Here is a 26,222-nt window from a genome sequence, read left to right on the forward strand (position 1 = left end):
ACAACAATAACCCCACTCTTAAATTTAATTTCTGAAGTTTGTGAATTTGGTATAAGGAGATGGCAAAAGGGAGGGGTTCCCACAAATTATGATGACTGATGACACTGATACAGTTTTTTTGGGTTCTCAAGTGCTGCACGTTTTGCTGCAATTGGGGGAAAAAGTGGACCATTGTGTGTTGGGGTTTATAACTTCACTGTGTTAAAGTCCCCAGATGTCTTTGCCCTACTTAGAATGATAGGGCTACATTTGCAATTTTTTAATTTTCTTTCCTTTTTTTTCTCAATTTCAAGAATTTCAAAATTTGTTTAATGTGTTTCCAAATTTGTGTTAGAAGAAATTGAATTATCTGAGGGTTTGGAGGAAAAAAATATGAAGTTACAAAATTGTGTTTAGACGGAAGAAATTGAATTATATGAGGGTCTCTCCTACCTTAACTAGTGGTTGAGGTTGAGGGTTCGATTCTCGCCTTGAGTACGGATCAACTTTAAAACTTGTGGCCACCATCTACGCCATTAATGGGCCTATAGAATGCAGATGATCAGTTACTGGACTTATTCCGATAAATACCTTGAGAAATAAAAAAAAATGTATGTCAGACTTGAGTTTTAATATTCAAAATTCGAACTTAGTCTAAACGTAGCTTGATTTATTGACATCTGTGGTGTTTAGTTTTTTTGTCAAATCCTTATCGCATTTTTTTTTCACTAAAAGAATCATCTACAACATTCAAAATCTCAAATGTTTACTATAAATTTTCTCATTTTCAGATTACTACTATTTGTTCTAATATAATCTTTTAGATTATTTGTCTTACAATTCCATTCCATTAACACCTTGAATTTCTTGAAAAACAAAGAAAGAAAAAGTAATTTAAGTGTGTGTTTGGATAATATGATTGACTGCAAAAAGTAAAAAATAAAGAAAAGTGTAATTATTAGAATATTAATAAAAAAGATGTTGGATTCTCAAAAAAGTATGAAAGTATTATGGTTAATTATCTAATACCCACTCATTATAAAATTTTTTAAAAGTTGGAAAAGAAAGCATGCTTTATTCATTGATAATTGATTGGGTAGATACAAGTAGAAAATTGAATAGGATAACAATAATTATTCAAATAACAAAAGGATATCAACAATTATTTAAATAACAAAACAAAATAAATTCAAATTATATAAAAGAAAAGATAAAAGTGATAAACTAAAACTAAGTGGAAGACTTGGTCAATTAGTCAAATTGTTTTTCTAATATTGCTAATATACCCTCTCAAGTTTGGGTCGTGGAACAACATCTAAATTGGGAAGTTGATGAACAAAAGTAGATTTGGGTAAGGCCTTCATGAGTGTACCAACTAGTTGGTTGACTAGATGAATGTGGTTGATCTCGAAAGTTTTACATTCAACTTTATCTTGGAGAAATAGAAGATAAACTTTGAGGTGATTAATCTTACTATACAGAATAAGGGGCTTGGAGTTCACGCAGGAGATGCAACCAACCAAAGTGTTTCAATAGTAACAATAGTGACAAGCTTATATTCAGCTTCAATGGAGGACTTGGTTACAAGTTGATGGATTATGTTTGAATAAAAGAATGTAGCTAGTGGTGGAAGCACGATCTGTTGGATCTTTAGCTTAATTTGCATCCACATATATGTTAAAAATGTTTTTAGATAAGCAGTTAATTTGCCCAGAATGTGTAGTGTTTTTCAAGTATAAGAGGATTCCTTTGATTGTTTACAATGAGCTTCTATAAAAGAGTGCATAAACTAAGAGAGCATATTTGCAAAGTATGCAATATCCGACAAGTGAAGGACAAATATTGGATTTTTTTCAACACTTGCCCATATTTTTAGATTGACCCATCATGACAAGTCAATTTCTAAGAAGAGGCAATTAGAGAGACCACACATTTACAAGCTTGCATATTTGTTTCATTTAACTAATCAAGAAGATACTTGGATTACATTAAAAACAAGTCATCAATTGTTTGGGGAACTTCAGTTGCCAAAAATAAACTTGAGTGTACCAAGATCTTTAAGAGAATTTTTTGAAGAGGGATGAGATAACTTATTGAACAACTATAGGAATGTTGTCGACGAGTATGATATTCTCAACATATACTAGACGATAGATTTGAGCTACTAAAGTTTGTAGAATAAATAATGAGGTGTCACACTTAGATCTTTTGAATCGAAGAGATAGCGAAAACTTGACAAGTTCCTTCTACCAGTGTTGGGGTGTCTGCTTAAGCCCATATATTGCTTTTTTTTTTTAAAGCGAAAAACATGCATTAGCCATTCTAAATCCTTAAAGCCTTATAAAAATTTGTTCGTCTAGACGACCTTTTAGAAATGCATTATTGGTGTCGGGATTAAGTAAAACATCAATTATTTTGAACAACCTTAGAGAGAACCAAATGTACCATTGTGGGTTTGATTATTGAATTGAAGGTTGAATGATAATTCATTTTGGTTGTTTGAGTGAACCATTTTGCTGTAAGACGTGCTTTGTAGGAATCAAGAGTACCATACTATTTGTGCTTGATTTGAAAAATCCATTTTTAAGTAACAACATTGATATTGGGGTTGTAAGGAACTAGTTTCAAAGTGTTATTTTTGTTCAAAACACCATATTCTTCCTTCATAGAAACCTATCAATGATGGTACTTAACTTTAAGATCCTATTTAGTGGTCAATGGGACAATTTGTTAGGAAAGATTAACAATGTATCACTAATTTTCCTTGTTTATAAATATTATTTTGTGTAACTATATGATTGGGTGGTGGATGAGAGTAAATAGGTTGGTTATGGGAGGCTAGGGTGGTGCGTAAAGTGATTTGGGTTAGTGGATGTATCAATGTTTCAAAGTTTATTTGGTTTTCCAGTTAGATTGAAGCTATAGTAGGAGAATATGCGCATGAGAGTTGGGTTAAGATAATTTAGTGAGTCTAAATTGTTGAATATAAGTGAGAAGAGTTTAATTTAGGTTTGGTGGAAGCGGCTGATTGGATGAAATTTGGAAAGACATACATTAAGTCAATTGACGCAATTGCTGTTAACCAAGAAGCAAAGAACATTGTGTATCAGGTGTTGGGGATGTTGATGGTTGCAATTTATTGTCAATGAGAATCAACACTAGATATTTAGAGAATCTATAAAAGTACTAGGTGGACTTGGTGTGCTTCAGCACTAAAAGTGTGCACTAGTCAATGTTTGAAATGTTTTTGTAAAATTGGAGAAAATAGTTAAGGGGAAACTTAAGTATACACGAGATTTTGAGCATTGTTGTAATTTATTTTGCATGTGTGATTTTAGTCATGGATAATATAGACACCAGACTTGTTGGTTTAAGTGGGTTCTTCTTTAAACGATTTTTCATATAATGAATTATTTTAGAGGTTTAAGGTAGGACGATAGTTATCAAATGTACAACATGATGACAAGTAAAACTTAAACTACATAGAAGAAAAGCTTGCTGTAAAAGGGTTTCTGTTCATTTTAGGATGCGGCAATGTTGTTATTCAACATTAGCAACTCTTTATGGTGTGTATGAGGAACAGTAAATGTTCTATACTCTATAAACTAGAGGCGTATCATATGAACGTTGGTTAGCCCTATGAAAGGGAAGGGTGGTTAGAACCCATTGACAAAGAAGAGTGCACAAGAAAGTTAGAAGCATCTGACAAGGCTATCCCTTAAAAAGGGAAACCATTAAGGAAGTATCGACAAAATGACGAACTGTGTGGGGATGCATTATGAAAGAAATATTGTAAATTCAAGTGGTCACTTCGAGACAGTGACTAAGTATTATGGACCATGGTGGTCTGTAGCAAAATGATGTGCGACGCTTAAGGGTAAGGCGAACAAGGAGAACTACGAAGAGGTAGTCCGACCACTATGCAAACCAAGAGAGATTTTGGTCTGCAAGTATAGCGCGGGGCCTTGTTAGTCATACCAACGGATGGATGACGAGCAAGTCACATAGAATTAAGATAAGGAAAAAAGTTCGCTACGGACTAAATAGATTAGGGATACTCACCCAGAGCCTTTAGGATGATAAGTTAGAAGGAGGTATTGATGAGGCATGATGGTGAGAGGATGAGAACTACTTGGGTATAAGTAAGAGAAATGAGAAGAGTTCGCAGAGATGGCAATACGATTTAAGGAGTTGCCAAGGCTGATTGAAGGCAATGGAATGACCGAAAGGAAATTGCTCAACAATTTATCCGCCAATAGATAGGATCAGAAAAAGGAAAAATACCCACTACAACAACTTAGGAGAAATGTTCCTAGCAAGCAGGGAGTTATCATTATTGTTATTATTTATATTATTTATCTGAATCCTCGGCAAGGTGGGGTATGTATTGTGTAATGTAAAAACTCACTAAGTTCGTTCAAACTTACAAACTGTTTGATCCATGATTGCAGGATTTTCGGAATAAGGAACTTGATGAGGGACCAAGCCAGATTGAATAAATCAAGTATTGCCTTAGTATAGTGTCATGCACATAGGATAGGGGTCACCATTAGGGACTTCGCCAAGGGGGCGAACACGTTGTATCCAATTAGATTCTTTATGGTTCCGAAGTTACAAGAGTAGACTTTTAATTTTATAAACTCGATTGTACAATATTTCAATAAATAGGAAATTTAGTTGTGAAAGCCCAATTTCGTCCGGGCCCAGACAAAAAACCAAACAGACAAAATAAATAAAAAAATTCTGAAATATTAAAAGTCCAGTGCAATTACAATACCAACCTAAATTGCAGGCCCAAAATTACAAATCCAAAAGACCCAAAATTAAAAACCTTAAAGGCCCAATGACCCCAACAAATTATACAATTTTCAGAAAAAAAACAACAGAAACCTAGCGCTGCACCCTAGCCTACGTTACCGCCGCTCCTAGCGCCTGCGCTGCCGCTGCTCCTATCGCCTGCCACCAACTGCTCCGTCAGCCACCCCTGCAAAAAAATCAGTAAAAAAATGCAAGAGCAGTAACGAACAATAGTAAAAAATAGAAAAACAATATTGTTGTAATTTGGCTATAAAAAGCCTACAAAAACCGATTGTACGGGGGTTCTTTTTTTTTCAAAAAAATAGAAATCGAGATAAAAATAAATAAATAAAGCGATTGAAAAAAATTCAAAGGTGATCTTTTTTTATTTTTCTTTTTTCTTTGAATCTATTTATATATATAAATAAAATAAAAAGAAAAGAAAAAAACTCACTTGGTGGTCGTTTTCTGCCGTCGGCGCCGAAGGGTCTTCTCATTTTTCTGGAACTTTGGCTTTGATTTTGGTAGTTTTAACTGCAAATCGGAGTTCTACACACACACACACACCAAATTTCCAAATTTATAATAATAAATTTCACATTAACACATATATTCATTTCAATTCAATAATCAATACATTCAATATGTATCTACCAATTCAATCCATTTCAGTCAATTATCAAATGTCAATTACTCACCTCAATACTTACCATATACATTCAATTGAATTATAACAATTAACAACTAGGTTTGGATTATAGAAATACAAATCAGGAATTTCGAGCTATTCGACGTCGACTTTATCTTTCCCCTATTTAGTCGAGGATTCCAGTGCGACGTTAGTTACAGAATTAAAACAATTAAAATTCATCAATATAACACAATTCAATTTCATATTAAATATTTCAATTTTTTACTCAATATTTGCCTAAATTTCAATTTAGTCCCAAAACCGAGACTAATTTTTATTCTTCACATTTAATTTTATATTTTCATAAAAATTCAACTTTAAACTAAATTTAACTCCCTATTTTCACTTAAATTCCTAAATTTTGAATTTTTTACAATTTAGTCCCTATTACTCAAAATTTACCATTTATTCTACAATTTAATACCTTTTCATTTCTAGCTTAAAAATCTATCAATTTAATCCCTAATACTAAAATTATTCAACATTAACAACACTTAAAAACTTAACCATTGCTAAAATTTCGACATGGGTCGGGTAATGCTTAACACCGGGATTCCAAAAATATAAAAATTACAAGAAAATAGACTAAATTAACTAACCAATTGAACTTTGAACAATTTGAAACCGCGTCTTTCTCCTTTCTTTTTTCTTTCTGGTTCGTATGGCTTTCCAAACATATCATATATATATAATTATAAGTAATTACATCCAAATCCAATTATTAAATTATCCGAACACGCTCTAAATCCTATTTTTTTTTGAACTTTTAAGTTATTAACAACTTACCCAAAAGGGAAAGTGGTAATTTTCATATTTGTATTCCTATATTCTCTATTTTTTTTCCACATCTAAATAATCCATTTTCTCTCTGATTAAGATTTCTGCACATTTAATAAATTTAAAATCAAACATCTATCATTATCATATTATAAGCTTCTTTCTATAACATTTTCCGAATTTTTTGGCCATACAATCCAACTACATTATCTCCAATTCTAAATATATATTTTTTAAAAAGTGGGAAAATTTAATTTTAATTCCAAATTTTTCCCTCTTTTCAATAACCCATTTCTCCCATGAAAATGGTTAATTTTTTGTGTGGTCCTAAATCAAGCCACGTTGCTGGGCTAACAATGACATGCCCAAGACTCCAAATTTTATGCTATCTCAAATTTTGGGCTTCATGGTCTTATTGCCACAAATACTCCCATCTCCCTTTGCATTTGTCTCTTCCTATTTGGATAATTTCAAAAATAAAATTCATATATGCAAAAAAAAAAAATTCTTCTTATTTTTTATTTCAGGCTTGCATTAATTCAAAATTTGAGACAATACCATGCCAAATAATTTCTTTTCTCCCTTTTTTTTCTTCAATAATTTGAATTAAATTATTGACCACTCATGATTAATACAATATATAAAAATAGTACTTAATATATTGTGTTTACAAATATAATACAATACAGATGAAATTTTGCCTGAGTAATCACTTGGTATAAAAGTAAATTATTGTAGCACAAATAAATTAAGAATTGGAACAAAAAAAAAATCAAACTATTACGACACAAACTATGAAATGGAACCATCCATATTACGAACTAACTAATCAAACTAAAACCCACATATGGTAATAGCTCATGATGAGATTTGAAGATTCATACATTTTAATTGCACATGATAGGTCTCGAATTTGGATACTTAAAACCTAGAGCCTCCGCTTTTACCAACTACGTTAAGGCCTCATTAGCTATTAGAGGAAAATTTTAACTACACAAGTAAAGTTCAAACACTATTTGATGTGAATTTTTTATTATACCCTAAGGAGTGTTGTCACTATCTAAATCTGACTTGTGGAGTTAAAATTTTCATTGATAATGTATAAAATATTTTTTAAATAAAATAGCATGAAAACAATAATGTGTAAAGATCTGTAAATCAAGAATGATTAATCACCAACACGTGTTGGGTGTAGTGGTAAGACACATTGCATTTTTGTGTCATTTCTGATAAGAAAACTCAAATTCAAACTTTGAAGATGACATTGTTGAGAATAACAACTACTAACATTGAAAAGATTATTCATTCATTGGCAATAAAACTATTAACCTAGCAAATTCCATATAATGCATATCAAAAGATTACGAATTAACTAAACTAAAACCCACATACGATAATAGCTCATAGTGGGTTTTGGAGATCCGTACATGTTAATTGCACATGATGAGTTTCGAATTTAGATATTCAAAACCCAGAACCTCCGTCTTTACCAACTATATTACGGCCTCATTGTCACTATCTAAATCCTACTTGTGGAGTTAAAATTTTTACTAGTAATGTATAAAAGAGTTGTAAATCAAGAATGATTAATCACCAACACATGTTGAGTGTAGTGGTAAGAGATATTACATTTCTGTAAGGAAAGCTCAAATTCAAACATTGAAGATGAAATTGATAAGAGTAACAACTACCAACATCAAAAATAGTATTCCTCGTTGGCCTATCAAATTGCATATTTAAAGAGAAAATATTTTGAAGTACAAAAAATTAGAAATTCCCATTAATTTTCTTATAAATTTATCCACTAAATTCCCTAGTTTCTTTCTATCTTTTGTAAGTTTGTAGCTTTCACAATCTAAAAACCTTTATAAAATGGGACCCCAAGACCCATACCAATAAGATACCAACCTCTAATATATATTTTCCTATCTCACAAAATTTGAGCAAAAATAATGAAATTAATTAGAATCACAAACAGTTTATTCACCTTATCTTTCATTATCTCTTTTCCCAAATAAAAATACTACCAACAAAGTCCCCCGAACAGGAAAATCTTTGTGTGGTAATAAATGGAACAGATTTTAGTGGCAAAGAAACCACCTTAACTGGTATCCTCTATCAGATGAAATGAAAAATGATAGACTCCTGCAAAATGTAGCAATTATCACCTGCCACGTGGATCCATGATGTAATCTTTGATTGTGAGTTGTGTGGCCTTCAACAAATGAGCGAAAGAAAAACAGACTAACATATTTGATTTGGTTAAATTTTATATAAGGTCCCTATACTATGTGTTTTTAGTAAATTTAGTCTTATTATTATTTGAACATTTTCAATCTTTTTGCCTTTCAAAATGTTGCGAGACTAATAAATTTTATTAATTTTTTGTTTTCGCAAGATGCATACACCAACAAGTGATTGGATGATTGGAAGGAGTGTTAGTGAATTTCTTCCTAGAACATTTGGATTGAATTTAAATTTTGAAGTCATCATCTGTCTCGAATAGGATTAGTCTTAGACCATAAAATAGATAAGAACACATTTAATTATACCAAAAAATTGTGATATATACATATGGGGATTTATGTATAGTTAGAAATTAAAAAAAAATTAAAGGACAAAAAAATGTAAAAAGTATAAAAAAATAGATCTTAGGATTATAAATGCACATTTTTTTACCCATAAGGGTAAAAGTAATTGTTCAATATCAACATCAAAAGCATTGCAACAACTCCTATCGACAATTTACATTAAAACTTTTATAAGAATCAAAATTAATTACATTAGAATTCTCGTGATTGGTCTGATGATTAAAGACTGTTTACTTATAGAACTCACCCGAATTCAAACTTTCGAGAAGTAAGTGGGTGTGTGAATACTATAACCCTCTAATTATATATTACCAAAAAAAAAGGCATTGGAATCCCATGAAAACACCCGATTCCTATTGCAACCAAACACCTTAGCTTTCACAAAATTTGCCAAATTACATAAAAATATTATATTTGATCAAAATATAATAGAGGGGGACTAAATGTGTCAAAATGCATAATACATGGACCTTCTATGGAATTTGACCAAGATCTAAATATTAAACAAAATGCAGCAATCATCACCTGCCACGTTGATCCATTGATTGTAATACTTGTGGCCATAGCCAAATGGAAAGAAAAATTAAAAATAAAAAAAAATCCTTAATATTTGTCACCCACACAATATATAATCCGCATAAGTTTTGGGTAAGGCTCATCAAAGTCCAATCACTCCCAATACTTTCATAACATTTCACAAACTTCACTCTCGTGTCTCCAATGGCGGCCGCCGTCTCCACCATCGGTGCTGTCAACCGAGCACCGGTACTCCATACCCTCGGTTCTTTTATTACATGTGTGTCCCTAACCAAACATGTTCTGAGGATATCATATTGTTTGTGTTTTTTGCAGTTGAGTTTGAATGGATCAGGTGCCGGAGCTTCTGTTCCAAGCTCAGCTTTCATGGGGAACAGCTTGAAGAAAGTGAGCGCTAGGTTCAACAACAACGGCAAGGCTCCAGCGGGAAGTTTCAAGATTGTGGCTGCCAAAGAAATCGACGAAGACACGCAGACCGACCAGGACCGATGGAAGGGTCTTGCTTATGATATCTCCGATGACCAACAAGACATTACCAGAGGGAAAGGTATGGTCGACTCATTGTTCCAAGCTCCCATGAACGATGGTACTCACTATGCTGTCATGAGCTCCTATGAATACCTTAGCCAAGGCCTTCGCACGTAAGTACATATACATATACATCATATATACGCATTTCGATTTTTTGTTCAACCCTAAATTATAAATGGTTTGGATGATATAGATACGACTTGGACAACAACATGGATGGATTCTACATTGCCCCAGCTTTCATGGACAAGCTTGTTGTTCACATCACCAAGAACTTCATGACCCTTCCTAACATTAAGGTCTGTATGTCACCTATAACATATCTAGTGAAATCTTTTTTTTAAATAAAATAGCATTAAATTTACCAAATTTTACTACAATTGTTTCTATTACAGGTTCCTCTTATCTTGGGTGTTTGGGGAGGCAAAGGTCAAGGAAAATCTTTCCAATGTGAGCTTGTCTTTGCCAAGATGGGAATCAAGTGAGTTCATGTTTTTTTAGATGCAAATTCAAGGTCTTGAGTATATGGCAACGGGTGAAGTCAAAAAATTTTGTGGGCTATAGTTAAACTATAAATTTGATGAAATTTTATTATTGTATTAACTTAAAAATTTACTAGTTTTAAAAGGTTAAATTATAAATTTTCTATTTTTAGAAGGTTTATAATTTAATTATAATTTTTTAGAAGCAAAATGCAATTATTCTTTTGTGTTAACTTAAAATTTTACAATCGCTAGATGAGCTAAACAAAAATTTACCATAGCTAAAATATTAAATGTCAATAACTTTAATGATTAAAATGGATAAAAGGTATAAAATTGAGGGTTAATTTGGTTGGTTTTTTAAAATTAGAGTCAAAATTAATGAAATGTGTAAATAATTAGGGTCTATTGTGCAAATAGAAACATGCTAATGAATTAATATAATGAATTAACATCACAGCCCCATTATGATGAGTGCCGGAGAATTGGAAAGTGGGAACGCCGGAGAACCAGCCAAGTTGATCAGGCAAAGGTACCGTGAGGCCGCCGACATTATCAAGAAAGGGAAAATGTGTTGCCTCTTCATCAACGATCTCGACGCTGGAGCCGGTCGTATGGGAGGAACCACACAATACACAGTGAACAACCAAATGGTGAACGCCACACTCATGAACATCGCTGATAACCCCACCAACGTTCAGCTCCCCGGTATGTACAACAAGGAAGAGAACCCTCGTGTTCCGATCATCGTCACCGGTAACGATTTCTCGACGCTGTACGCGCCTCTCATCCGTGACGGTCGTATGGAGAAGTTTTACTGGGCACCCACCAGGGAAGATAGGATCGGTGTTTGCACAGGTATTTTCAGGACCGACAATGTTCCCGTTGATGACCTTGTTAAGCTTGTTGACACCTTCCCGGGCCAATCCATTGGTAAGCTTCTCTTTCAACACTTTTTCAATTCGTGGTCTCTATACAAAGGTCTAATTTTTGTTTTAGTCCCTCCACAATGCTAAAATTCAAAAGTTAATCCTTCTAATCTGGTGTGCTCGCAAGTTATTCAAGTTTGACTTAAAAATTCGAATCTGATTCAATCATTCTCGAGCAACTCAAGCTATTGAGTAAGTCGAATTCAAGTATTTTAGTACTTGAGCCTAATTTGTATATTTTATGAATTTATTTTTAATACTTTGATGATAAATTACTAGTTCATCTAAAAAAATGGGTATATAGAACAAGGTCAAGCTTAAACTCGAGTTTGGCTATACAATTGTGTGTGAATGAGCTTAATTGACCTCAAGCTTATATAGTAGTATTTGATTTAGCTTGAGCTAAGTTTCAAGCAGTGATTTCTAAATTAAATTTGAGCTTGAACTTCTCAGTATATGAGCTCAACTCAACTCGATTACAATCCTATTAATAGGTCCAAATTGATAGCATCATATTCAATCTACAATAAATTTACATGTCAGCCAAATCTTTAAGTCTATTTAGATATTCTGATAACATTATAAAAGTAGAGGTATCGAATTTTGTCAGATTAAATTAACCATAATTAAATCCCATAGGAATTATCATTAACGGTGTATTTGCATGTGTGTGGTTCAATTTGTAGACTTTTTCGGTGCTCTGAGGGCCAGAGTTTACGATGACGAAGTGAGGAAATGGATCGGAGAGGTCGGAGTCAATGGTGTCGGGAAAAAGCTCGTGAACTCGAGGGAAGGGCCACCATCTTTCGAGCAACCGAAGATGACCATTGAGAAGCTGTTGGAATATGGATACATGCTTGTTGCTGAGCAAGAGAATGTGAAGAGGGTTCAATTGGCTGACAAATATTTGAGTGAAGCTGCCCTTGGAAATGCTAATGACGATGCTATCAAGAGAGGAGCTTTCTAAATGGGAAATTAAGCTCTAAGGGAAGAAAAAAATCTATATTGGGCACAAACAAAGGAAATCCCCCCTTTGTGTCTTAATTGAATGTTGTTTTCCTTTTGTGTTTTAAGTGGATTTGCATCCTCTATTTTTGTGTTATAAAATCTCCACTTTGTTCTTGTCTTAAATGTTTCACTTTATTTGTTCCAATCAACTTTTTTTTTTACATGATTAGTTTTGAATAAAAAATTTCCTGTTAAAAGATTGTGTTATTTGATAAAAAAATTGAATTTTTTTATAGGAAAAATAATTTTTTTTGGTTTCCATTTCACGAAAAAAAAATTATTTTAATTTTTATTTAACTTTTTGCCTCTTTTTATCTCTTGAACTTATATTTGTTTGTCAAATCACCCAGAAATTGATAGAAAAGTTAATGTTTGTTAACTTTGCTAACGTTGCATACACGTAGAATGTCACGGAGATGACATGTCAACATTTAATTAATTTTTTAAAATTTTAAAAATTAATTAAATGTTGATGTGGCATACACATGGTAAGTTAACCAACTTTAATTTCCATCTATTTTGAAGTGATTTAATAAAAAACGTAAGTTTAAGGGTTAAAAAAAGATGAAAAAAAATAAATGGAGGGCTAACATAACCAAATAAGTCATTATGCCATAAAAATATTATGCGAAAACTGGAATTGAGAGAAAAAAAAGTTAGACCTATTATGTGATATATTGTTTACTTCGTATTTATATATTATGTCATTTAAATCACATGAAAATAACTTTATAATAATGTATCGGAAAAATTAAAAAATTATTTAAAATTTTAATAAAAAATACTAAATTATTAAATACTAAACTAAAAATAGTATAAATTTTTTTTTTAAAAAAAATGAATGTATTTAAAACAAGCTAAAGTTAATTATCTAAAAAAGCTTAAGTAGGTTAAAATAATGACACTATTTTATTTTATATACTTTACAAGCAAAATCGAGAAGTTAATTTTAAGGTATAGTGAAAAATTAAATATGTAAAAAATAGATAATGAACTATAAAGTGAGATTACGTCCTTAAATTATCAATGTTATATTAATAATGTCTAAGAAAAATAGATGTTGTAAAAATTTAGTTTTAAGATTTTCGGAGCTTTTATGAAAGCTATCGGCCACTCTTTTCTATTCAATTTTATTTTTTTCAGTTTTTAATTTTAAAATTCATGTCTCAAAATTTAACTTTTCTTTAAACTTTAATTTTAAATTATGCCATTTTACATGTAATTTGATTGTTAAATTAACAGTTTCAATAATAAATGGACCTTATTGATATAGCATCGATAGTTTAGGGATGTAATTAAAATATTTTGAAGTTTGGGGATTAATTTAGAATAAATATTGTAATTTGAGGATGTCTAGTGAATTAACTCAAAAATTATTTTAAATTAAATTTAAATAAATATTTTATTAATAAAATAGAATTCAAATTAGTCAAAATTTAGCCTTTTTGCTTCCTTTGGACTTAGAGATATATAATGGGCTATTATTGGCCCATTTAGAAACCCTTGGGCTTTAGAGAGGATAATTTGTTTTATTATTGAAGCCCAAAATAGTATTTGTCCATAAATTTAGAAATTTACAAAAAAATACATACATATTTTAATTAATTTAAAAATGTAAATCCAACTGCAAACACAATTATTATATTTTTTAAATTCATTTTACATTATAAGTATTATATTTTACTTGCAATTAATTTTTAATTTCACAAATAAAATTAAAAAAAATCCTTTTAATAAATTTTTATTGTATAAAAGATAAATGAGAAAGGGACTCGATTCATCTAGTATACAATGGTGATGTGCATGCTTGCATCATTGGCATGACATCACATTAAGCAACCTCATATGAGGACTTAATTGAATATAAAATATAAATGGAATATTATTATTTAAATTTGAATTAATTAAGTTATTTGTTCAATGCTTAAAAGTTTATTACAAAAAGTCGATTAAGTTTTAACTGAATTGGCATGAGCATTATTGTTAATATAAGAGGACATGGGTTTGAATGCGTTGAATCGTATTATCCTCCTATTTATAGGTTGGGGAGGGGCTATAGATAGTTCTAAGTATTTAGTAAAAAAATAAATATAATCAGAACTTATAATAAGATTACTGCAAAATTGCATTTAGTAAATCTCAAAATATATTTAATTATTTAAACCTTAATTTATTATAAATAAAAACAAAGTGAATGAATATCCAAATATACGAAAATTACACACCCATCACATCCCTACTATAAAAAGAGAAAGTGATGGCTTACCAAACGATACGTGCAATTAGGCTTACGAGTTTTGGTAAAATTTTGCTTTAGGTCCCGAAAAGAAATTGATTTTTATGGTTTGCAAAATAAAATCATCATTTGTTTCCAAGAAAGTCCTCTATGGACTATATTAGAAGAGAGTGTCATTTTGACACTTAACCTTAAAAGTTTTGTCGAATTGCTTTTTGTTAGATTAAAAAAATTGAATGAATTGGTAAAATGTTAACGTTATTGATATGGTAGCTCGTGTGACAATTCACACGTACTTTATTGTTGACATTGATAATTTTTTTAAATTTTTTTATGATTTTTTATGAAGTACATGCCTAATGATGGTGGCCTTGCCCCCTTAAAAAGGAAAAGTTTTGTTTAAGTCCCTTTAAAACCATAAAATTGTAATTTAATATCTTTTAGAAATTATAAAGTTAAAAACTTCCAATGAAAAAATTGCAATTTCACACTCAGTAAATTTATAATTTAATTTTGGCCACTCCAAAAAATTTCCTAGCTTCGCCCCTTATATAGGGGTGAGTAAAATCCAATTTGATTTTAAAAACTCGATAAAATATTAAAATTTTGAATTAAATAGTTCGAGTTAATAGAGTTATTTGGATCAACTTGAATAAAAAATCAAAATTTTCAATTTAAATCAAATATGAATTGCACAATTTGAGTTATCCGAAAATTCGAATAAAAAAAGGCAAAACTATTTCTAAAGTTAAAAGTCAAAACTGTGCCGTTTTAATAAATATTTACCCGTTAAGTTAAAAGATAAAACCATTATATTATTTATTTAATTAAATAATCTCGTATTTTATCTACTGATTAAATAATAAATTTATGTAAACCTAATAGTGAGTTAAATAATGGTTGGATGGACGGTTATGGAAAGACACTCAGCTTACAGTCAACTGAAATAACATGGAATCTGCAGGCGGCGTGGTCCACGTTTAAAATAACATGGGGCCAGCACGCGGCATGGGATCAAAACATGTAGACCCCACGTGGATACATTTTTTCTCTCGCTCTCGCTTTCTATACTGTGCCCTACAGGATCATGAATCTTCATGCTACTTCTTCATACAGTCTTTTAATCAACCCAGGTGTCACAAGCTGGGTTGATCTGTGGTGGACGGCAGAAAGTGGCTTGGGTTAATGGTCCACCTCAATTACACGTTTACCACAAAAAAGAGAAAAAGTACTAAGAAAAAAGAAAACCATAATGAAATATAAATTTCTTTTAATGCTTAATTTCAAGATCCGCCATTAACGATAAATTATGTTTTAGTTGAAATGATGAAATAGAAATATATGGGTTTTTTTTGATTTTATAAATAATATAAACAGATTAAAATATACTTATAATAATATAAATTATTTTGTAAAAATATCTTTTTTTAAGGTTTGTACTTGTCGTTTTTAATAATGTTGTCTCTAAAGTTTAAATTTATATTTTCTAATGTGTCTTACCGTAATATTTTTACTTGAATTCGTATTCGATTAACTCATTACACCAATTTAATTAAAATTTGTATTATGGTAGACATAATAATAACATTAGAAGAAAGTTTTCAAAAGTTTTTAGCTACGAATGTTTCAAATATAAATTATTACAATTTAAATGATAGGAGAAGAACTAAATAAATGTAGTATAATCGTGTTAAATAGAGACGAACTTAAAAAATTATTTTAAGAGGATCGTAGATGGATCATAAATTATTATGGGTAAGGTATAATTTTATCATTATAAAAATATATAAGTGCATGGGTTCTTTTTACATGTTTATTAATTTTTTTTTGAATAATCTCATTTTAGGTTCTGATCATATATGTTCCTTTTGACACAATACTTAAAACTACCTATAGTCTCCCCAACCCATAAATAAGAGGATAATACGTTTCAGCTCACTAAAACCCACATCCTCCTGCATCGGTACAATCGAGTTAAAACACAATCGACATATGTGTATTAAATTTAAGTGAAGTGATATGGTTTAATCTAATCTAGAGTTTGTCTTTTGGACAAATTTTTAATAATGATGATTTAACTTTTTGTGTGTGTGTTTAATTTGATTAAATTATTAAGTAACATGGATATTTAATTTAATAAATAATTCCCAAAAGTTTGGTGAGGTAGCCACTAACATGATAGTAGAAGAAAGTGTATTTTCTAATACAACGTGTGTTTATTTGACATTTGGTGTTTGTATTCATTCCATTGATTAAATTAATACTTAAAACTTTAAATATAAAATCCATAAAATGGTCAGACCATGCAGGTAATGGTTAAAATAATAGGGCATTAGATTATGTTATTTAATTTTTACCTAAAATTATATTGTTTTTCATGCTTTGGTCAACATTTGATTTTTTTTATATTAGTAGTTTATATATCTTAATTTAATAGGCAATGTTAAAAATTACCAAATATCTCGTTTTTTATTAAATTATTTTTTAATAAATTTTTTTGCATAAGCTCGGAACGAACGGAGATAGAATCAGACTGATTCCCTAAGTGCTTTTTTGGACGTTTTTCAATGTCCTGGCTATTCACGGAATGTGGGAAATGGATGAATAATCATCTGCTTCCGGAAGAAATTGAAGGATTTCTTGGGAATCCTACAAGATCCATTCGTTCTTTTTTTCTCTAATAGATGGTCAGAACTTCATCTGGGTTCGAATCCTACTGAGAGGTCCACTAGAAATCAGAAATTGTTGAAGAAAGAATAAGATGTTTCTCTTGTCCCTTCTAGGCGATCAAAAAATAAAGAAATAGTTGATATGGTTCCGAAAGATGAACTGGGCAGTTCCAATAAGATTTCATTCTTGAACAAAAATGGAACCGAACTGGATCTAGTGTATTTTAAGGGATTTGCCTTTTCTATTGATTCCTACGGATTGAATTTTTTTTTGAATAAGCTCATTATAAGTTCTGATCATATCTGCCTTTTTGATACAATGTTTAGAACTACTCATAGTCCATCCCCAACCCATAAATAGGAGGATAATGTGCTTTAGCGCACTCGAACCCATGTCCTCATGTATTGGTAACAATACCCATGCCAATTGAGTTATAATTCAAGCGACATTTTTTAGTATTTTATTAAATATTTATTTATTAAATTATTTTTAGTATTTTAAAAAATATATATTTTACCTTAAAAAATAAAAATAAAATTTTATATTTCAAATTTGCTATTTGTTAATATTAATAAAGCTTAAATATGCATTTGGTTGGAAAACTTTGATGAGGATAGTGGATGAAAAGTATGTTTGGGTATTAAGTTATGATAAAAATAAATAAAAATATAAGAATCAAATTGATAAAAGAAATCAAGTTCTTAGACTAAATGCATAATTGACCATATTAATATCTACCTATTGAAATTTAAACTTTTAATGGAGAGGTTAATTAAAGAAACACCAATTTAAAAAAAACAATTAGGGATTTAGGTATTTTTTTTCTAAATTTAAGGAAATAGGTCAATTTTGGAGAGAGAAATAGAAAACACGTCTTGCAATGCTTCCTGCAAGACATGTTTTCTGTTTTTTTTTAAAATATATATTTTTGTTGGGTGTTGAAAATTTTGGGAGAAAATTTATTTGTGTTAGTGTTTGAGTTTGACATTGTGATAGTTTTAAGGTATGTTTAAGTTTACGGTGATGCGATAGTGCTTGGAGACCCACACATTTTATCTGTTAGTGGGGATAGAATCATCACTTTAGAATCCCATCGAATTGCAACTCAGGCTCTTAGTTCACGGTGGTTATATGGTCGTGGGTTAAAGTATAAGTCGGGCCCCCAGTAGATGGTGGTTATGTGGTCACGGGTTCAAGTTTTATAATACTGAAAGAAAATACTTTATAAACCTCATACATAAGTTTGAGATCATAATCATAGGGGGAAAAATGACTTTCAAATATAATCAACTTATTCTTTTTCTCCATCTCCACCAAAGGTAATATCCTTAACCTCATTGTCTATAATTTGTGACAGAGTTGGGAGCAAGAAGGCTTTTAGGGGGAGGAGTGATTGCGATGGTGGAGAATAAGTTGAAACTCGAGTCGAGTCGAGGCGGTAGTGGTTGTAATTATTAATGAGTTCTTTAATCATACAAATCACATACAAAACAATACAAAAATTATTTTTTTCTTAAATTGTAAATAAGTATATTATTAATGTAAAATAGAATAGAACAACTTTTTTATTATATAATTGGAATAAGTAATTATGGATGGAAAAATTCAATATAATACAAATTAAAATTTAATAAAGCAAATGATGATTTACATGACAAAAATTTAAATAAAATATTCATCGGCATCGCCGGCCCGAATGTGTGCCACAACTTGGTAGGTGTCGGTTACGAGAAGGATTTCGTTATAGTTGGAGTTTCAACTCTTCATATTCTTCATCTTTACTTCGACCTCCATGTTGATCTCCATCTTCATCTTCATCTCCTTCTTCCGTGCTAGAGTGCATTTGGATCCTAGGTTTCCATCGTATATCGCCCGTTGTATTAATAGGTGGTTGCAAAAATGACCCACCTCTATAGAACAGTAATGTTGAAGGTGTTTGCAACACTACCAGTGGATAAGTGTATTGTGTCGCATAATCCGATTGTGAATAGAATGTTGGAATTGTCGGTAATGGTAGATACATCGGTGTTGTTTTCGGCATTGGCGTGTAATATGGTCCTGGGATGGTTGTAGTGCAAAAAATATACATAGAGAAGGTTTTAATGCATAGTATGATGGTGTATAATGTGGTGCTTGTGTAAAAAAAAACGGGGTAGTGAAATTACAAAAAAATATGAACCATATTGATTGGGAGGTTGCGCACCCATCGGTGCCTCATGTGGGGTTGGAGTTGATGATGATTCCATCGAGGCATGTACTCCCGACCTAGGATTCATGCAGGGTCATCTTGGCTGCCTACAACGATGTTGTTTACTCCTTTCCTCCTCTAGCAGTAGATATAACTTACTATGAAGTCTAAACCATGTCATGTAATTCGGAGAGGTCGCCAAATCTGGTGGGGAAATTGGTTTGCGCATAGGTATGAAATCGTAACTATACTCCCAAATGTAGATATATTTGGCATGGAATTTCAGCCAATCTTCATTGGTTTTTCCCCGTAAGTCGATATTATGTTATTCATCGAGCTCCTGGGGTGACAGTGAATTAATTTGCTTAAACCTAAACTAGCACATCACTCGATTGAATTCGTGCATTTTGACAGTTTAACAACCTATCAATGACACTTTGACAAGCCAAATATTGCGATTGGCCAAAAATTCTGCCAGGATGCATTCTTGAATTCTTGGATCAGAGTATGACATCTATTCAAACTATAGTATGAAATTATAAATTTTATTATGGACCTAATATTAAATTTCAAATTCTTACGTAAATATTATATAATTTAAAATTCAAAAAACTAACCTCGGCTTCAAATCATTGATCTAACAATAACCGGATATCTTCGAGCTTGTTTGGTATACCTACATGACTCGTGTCATTCTTCCATCTATTTAAATAATATTCTATTCAAAAAATATAATAGTGAAAAAAATATTATGATACTTATATTATCAAATGAATTTTACCTTATTACGAGTAAGAATTCATAAGGGGTGTTTACTCGAGACATAAAAATGATAGCCAGTACCATGTACATGATTGAAGGACTATGCAACCATCGATTTTAATTTTTTGTGATTTCATTGCTCGACACATCTCTTGGTACAGTGTCGCCAACACAGTTGATCCCCAACTGAGTCATCCCGCTTCTTTCAAGTCGACTAGTTGTAGTAGCCACCTTAAATGTATTAGATTTCAAGATTTATCAGGCATTAGAAGCCTCCCTATTAACCTCAGGATGAATGCTCCTGCATATTGTTCTCTTTCAACGACACTCATAGAGTTGTCGATATAATTGAAATTGTCTTCTAACCATTTCATCTCTATCAAACTACCACTAAACTTGTCCAATACATTTCCTAATAGTTGCTCGTAAATCGTGCTCCAATCGCCAATGCCCACTACCCACATAACGATTGTCTCATCCACTGGTAAACCAAGTTGTTATCCAATGTCCTCAAGTGTAATTGTACACTCACCGCACAGAAGATGGAATATGTGTGTCTCGGGTCTCCATCTTTTCACCAAAACACTGATAAGTGTGAGATCCAATTTAGTCCCCCCGAGCATATGAGACACGTGCAAGAATCCCGCCTCTTGCAAGTGTTGTTCAATAATATGCGGTGCCCTTTCACTTAAATTGTGTATGTACGTCTCCATAATATGATATTAGTCTGATTATATAAACATAAAAAGATGATAAAATTAATAGCGTTAACAACTTAATAATTGAATTAGTTAAAATAAAAAAATTAATAATATTTTCTTAACATTTGCAATTGAATGTCGGAAATGTACTTACCATCTAAACGAATAAGTGACATTAACATTTTTAAAATTATAAAATTAAATAAAATCAAAGAAATTAGAAAATATAAAATTAAAACAAGAAGGATTTGAAAGAAATTAAATGAAAAATTAAGAACTTAATAATTAAAAACATTTACAGATTAAAATTTGAATGCAAAGGATAGAAAATGAGTTAAGGGTCCTTTTGTTTACATGTAAAAGGTTTTACGGAAAATATTTTTCGTATTTTCCTGTGTTTGTTTCACAAAAAACAGTTTGGTCAGCTAAAAATAACTTACAGGTCAACGGAAAATAAGCATTTTTCATTGTAAAATGACTTACCATTTTGAAAAGCGTAAGTCATTTTCCGAAAAAGAGCTCATCAATAGATTATTTTACTTTTATATAAGAATTAACTTAAATCAAGTTTAATATTATTATATTGATAATAAATTTTATTTTTAAAAATATTTAAAATATTTTTAATATTATTAAACATACGTATTTAATTATTTATATTTAGTTATATAATAAATTATTTATATAATTAATATAATTTATTATTTTTAATAAATTATTTAATATTTAAATTTTATTTTAATAGTAAGTTTAAAAAAATAATTTTAAATAATATTATTCACATGTTATTGAAAATATCAATATTAATATTTTAATACTAAATATTTATTATAATTATAAATATATTAATAATAAATGTTTTGTAGTATAAAAGTTAAAATATGTCATAAGTCTATATACTCTTCACAAATTTACAATTTAGTTTCTGTACTTTTATTTTTAAGAATTTAGTCCCTCTACTTTCTAGATTTGAAAATCAAGTCCAACTGCTGACATTGTTGATTTTTTTTGTCTATTTTATTAATGTCACATTTTTAAATAAAAAATACTCAGTTGGTAGTCATGTAACTAAAAAATGATCATTGCAATGAACCTAAATTGAACAAAATATTTTTAATATATGTAAAAACAATGTAAAATATAAAATTATGGATATAAAATAAACTCAATTAAATAATGAAAAAATAAAAAAAATCTCATATGTATGTTTATTTAATTGAAAACGACTTTTATGAAATATTTTTAAAGAATCTGCCAAACAAAAAAAAAATTTTATACAGATTTATCTAAACACTAAAAAATATTTTTTTTTTCAAAAAAGTAAGTTATTTTTTAGAAACTTCAGAAGCCTGTAAAGTAAATAAACTAGTTGACATTAACTATTAGAGTGACCATTAGATGAAAACGCGTCTAAGATTTTCGGCGATATTCATGTGAAAAGGTGAAAGATTCATCAAACTCTATGTTAATTTCACTCAAGAAGTAGAATTGCATCATTTCTAAAGGTTTGAATTTCCTCGTAATTCCCTGTAAATCCTCACCTGAGTTCATACACCAGTAATTAGTCCTTTAATTCCCACCTTAGCTATAAATCTCTCTTTAGCTCTCCTTTCTATTCTCATTTTCTTCAACCCCAAAAAGCAAAAATTTCAATCCCAATTCCCCTTTGCATGGCAAAGGAGTTGTTTTTTTTCTGGGTTTCTCTTGTTTTTTCATCAAACCCAGTTTTTTCTCACTTCATCTTCAATGGGTTTCATGATTCAGGCGACCAAATGAGCTTAAATGGAGTTGCAGGCATTACAAAGAGTGGGTTACTCCGTTTAACCAATATTACCCAAGATGCAATTGGCAGAGCTTTTTACTCATCTCCTTTTCAGTTCAAGAACTCCAGCAATGGCAAAGCTTTTTCTTTTTCAACAGCTTTTGCTTTCGCCATGGCTCCTGCGTACCCAACCCTTGGTGGCGGCCATGGCCTTGCTTTTGTTCTTTCTCCTTCAAAACAAATTGCAGGTTATCACAGTCAATATCTAGGCTTGCATAATCCAAGTGATCATCATGGGAATAATTCAAGTAACCATGTTTTTGCAGTAGAGTTTGATACTTGGAGAAATCTAGAGTTTGGTGATAAAGATGATAATCATGTTGGCATTGATTTGAGTAGCATGCATTCAAATGCTTCAGCAACTGCTGGATATTTCCTTGAGAACTCAACAATGCAAAAGTTGAATCTCAATAGTGGGAAAGTGATTCAAGCTTGGATTGATTATGATTCAGCTATAAATCGATTAGAGGTTAAGCTTTCAACTTTATCTAAGAAACCCAAAAAATCAATCTTGTCCTTTGGTGTTGATCTCTCACCATTTCTCCATGATTCCATGTTTGTGGGGTTTTCAGCTTCAACAGGTAAGCTTGCAAGCTCTCACTACCTCTTGGGATGGAGTTTTAACATGAGTGGAGAGGCTGAATCTTTGTCTTTACCTTCTTTACCTTCACTTCCAAGGCCTAAACAAAACTACACTGCCTTAATCCTATGTGTCATATTTCCAGCTGTTCTTTTAATGATATCACTTGCTTTCATCTCGTTTTACCTTGTTAGGAACATGAAGAATTTAGACATGATTGAGGCTAAGGACCTTGAGATTGGTCCTCAAAGGTTTTCTTATCAAGAACTCAAGAAAGCAACAAAGGGTTTCAAAGACAAAGAGCTACTTGGTTTTGGTGGATTTGGCAGAGTTTACAAAGGAACTCTGCCAACCACAAACACTCAAGTTGCTGTCAAACGAATCTCTCATGAATCAAAGCAAGGGATAAGAGAATTCCTGTCTGAGATTTATAGTATCGGTCGTCTTCGCCATAGAAATCTTGTTCAGTTTCTAGGATGGTGTCAATGCAGAGGTGATCTCTTATTAGTCTATGATTTTATGCCTTGTGGTAGCTTGGATAAGTACCTGTTTGATGAGCCAAAACAAGTTCTAAGTTGGGAACATAGGTTCAAGATCATCAAAGGTGTGGCTTCAGGTCTTTTGTATTTGCATGAAGAATGGGAACAAACTGTAATTCATAGAGACATCAAGGCAGGCAATATTCTGCTAGATTCTGAGCTAAATGGAAGACTTGGTGACTTTGGTTTAGCCAAGTTATATGACCACGGCTCGAACCCGGGCTCGACCACGGTGGTTGGCACATTTGGGTACTTGGCACCTGAGCTTCCAAGAACTGGTAAGCCTAGTACAAGTACTGATGTGTTTGCATTTGGTGCACTTTTGCTTGAAGTGGCATGTGGGAGGAGACCTATTGACCCAAAGGCATTGCCTGAGGAGCTGATCTTGGTGGAGTGGGTGTATGAGAAGTGGCAAAGTGGGGCAGTTCTTGAAGTTGTGGATTCAAAATTGAAAGGCGACTTTGATGAGTGTGAGGCTATTCTTGTGATTAAACTGGGCTTGATGTGTTCCAATGAAGTGCCAGAGGCGAGGCCTACAATGAAGCAAGTCGTAAGGTACTTGGAGGGGGAAGTGGCACTGCCGAAACTGGTGCCATCACCTGGTGGATATGGTAGAAACGAGGGCAATCGAAGTGACAGTATCGCGTTCGAAGATTATGTGCATTCGTATCGAAATTCATCGTCCGCATGCTCATCGGCTTTTGAAAACCAGGACATAGATGTTGAAGCAGGTTTAACAACACATATCAATCTCAGCAGAGGAAATGGCAGATAGCCATTGAAGAGCAAGACAGAGTTCTTTGCCTTTTTAGGAATGTTTTTAGAGAAATGCTTTTTTTTCCTTCTCTTCAAGGATTGTTAAAAGGATTATATTTTTGTATTATGTTCAAAGAAATGTTTTGTAAAAAAGGGTAAAAACAAAAACTGTAATTGCAATAGTGCTTGGACCTGTGATTACAATTTTAACTACGAAATAAATAAAAATACTTTCTTACAATACAACTAATGATTCAAGTCTTAGCACTTGCAACCTCACCATTATACAAAAATTACATCACTCTCCCACTAGCTTATCCTTCGCAAGCTTAGCTTGCTTACAAAAACAATACACATATACACATCCCTCACATGAATAAAGTTGTGCTCTATAAAATGTGACTTTACTTGTTCCGCAAGTAACTTGACTTAATCATCAAGAAACTTCAAATCTTTAATTTTAATTTAATTGGTCTTTACTCATCCAAAATCATAAAAGATAAATAGTCAAATGCTTTTGTTCTAAAATTTAAAACTTAATTGGGCTAATTTTGGTTTTTAAGTCCCTCCACAATGCTAAAACTTGAAATTTATTTTTTCTCCTTTAATTTGACATAATTCCGTCCCTACTCTCTTTATTTTTTGAATTGCTAATTTTCCGTTATTTCATTAACATTTTCTGTTAATTCTATTTGAAAATCCAAGCATAATCATAAATTTACCCCTTAATTCTTATAACTTTGGTTGCCTCCATATTTTTTCTTTTATAAATCAGTCCTCAATCTTTTATTTTTGTAGTTGAACAAGAAAAAAAGCATTTAGTTTTTGTAAAATTGAACAAATTCCACAACAATTTAGTGGAATCCCTAAACATTACACTAGATGCTGATATGACAACTCGTGTTTTATGTTGAAAATTTAAAAATTATAAAAAAAATTAAAAAAAATTGTTTTATTTTAATTTTAAACATTAAGCATATTTTAATTTCCCGCTAATTCTGCTTGTGGAAACTAAAAACTCTTTACGTTCATTAATATTCAAAGCTAATAATTCCAATTGATTAAAAGTTTAACTTTAAAATGTTATTCCTTTAAATTATGTTCTTTCAATACCAATTAAGTACGTATATTACACTCTCATACAAACCTTTTCAACATTTAATCTTTATTTAAACATCGATCTCTCAAGTTAAAAGGCTTAATGCATATTTTAGTTCCTAAAATATATTGGACTTTTTTAACTTTGGTTATTAAAGTTTTTCTTATCCATTTCAGTCCCTAACATTATCAGATTTTTCTAGTTTAGTCCTTTGAACTCGACTAAAATATCTAACCAATCATATACTGCTACATGTCATACAATGTCATCCGAAAAAAGCATTAAAAATCTTTAAAAATGAAAAAGTACAAAAATTAAAAGAAGTTACAAAATTATTAAAAATTGAAAAAAATTATAAAATTACAAAAAATTATATAAATAATTACTTAAATTACTAAATTTTTTTTAAAAAAGTAGAAATTTTAATATTTTTAAAATTATATGAACCACATTTCCTAGAGTATGAGGTTATTGTCTCTTGGAAGGATATCGCATATGATAATTATCTTACGATTCAAACAATCAAAATTTGGATTTTTTTCAAATT

General features: G+C 31.2%; 2 protein-coding genes across 7 annotated transcripts; both read left to right on the plus strand.

Moving 5' to 3' along the window:
* Positions 1 to 9,413: 9,413 nt before the first annotated feature.
* LOC107930076 (ribulose bisphosphate carboxylase/oxygenase activase 2, chloroplastic) lies at positions 9,414 to 12,445 on the plus strand. The gene is made up of 6 exons (XM_016861641.2): positions 9,414 to 9,600; positions 9,688 to 10,013; positions 10,097 to 10,202; positions 10,299 to 10,384; positions 10,846 to 11,318; positions 12,001 to 12,445. The coding sequence occupies exons 1-6, from the start codon at positions 9,556 to 9,558 to the stop codon at positions 12,279 to 12,281; spliced, it is 1,317 nt and encodes a 438-aa protein (XP_016717130.2). The 5' UTR covers positions 9,414 to 9,555; the 3' UTR covers positions 12,282 to 12,445.
* Positions 12,446 to 22,237: 9,792 nt separating this feature from the next.
* On the plus strand, positions 22,238 to 24,819 carry LOC107930068 (L-type lectin-domain containing receptor kinase S.4). Of its 6 annotated transcripts, none has more exons than XM_041103769.1 (3): positions 22,238 to 22,320; positions 22,644 to 22,889; positions 22,968 to 24,819. In XM_041103769.1, the coding sequence occupies exons 2-3, from the start codon at positions 22,652 to 22,654 to the stop codon at positions 24,593 to 24,595; spliced, it is 1,866 nt and encodes a 621-aa protein (XP_040959703.1). In that variant the 5' UTR covers positions 22,238 to 22,320; positions 22,644 to 22,651; the 3' UTR covers positions 24,596 to 24,819. The 6 variants fall into 6 exon arrangements, with proteins under 6 accessions (XP_040959703.1, XP_016717124.1, XP_040959702.1 ...); XM_041103768.1 differs by having other exon boundaries at positions 22,249 to 22,384; XM_016861635.2 differs by having other exon boundaries at positions 22,644 to 24,819.
* Positions 24,820 to 26,222: the final 1,403 nt, after the last annotated feature.

The sequence above is a fragment of the Gossypium hirsutum genome, chromosome D10 (genome assembly GCF_007990345.1).
Source record: "Gossypium hirsutum isolate 1008001.06 chromosome D10, Gossypium_hirsutum_v2.1, whole genome shotgun sequence".
In the NCBI taxonomy this organism is placed as follows: domain Eukaryota; kingdom Viridiplantae; phylum Streptophyta; class Magnoliopsida; order Malvales; family Malvaceae; genus Gossypium; species Gossypium hirsutum.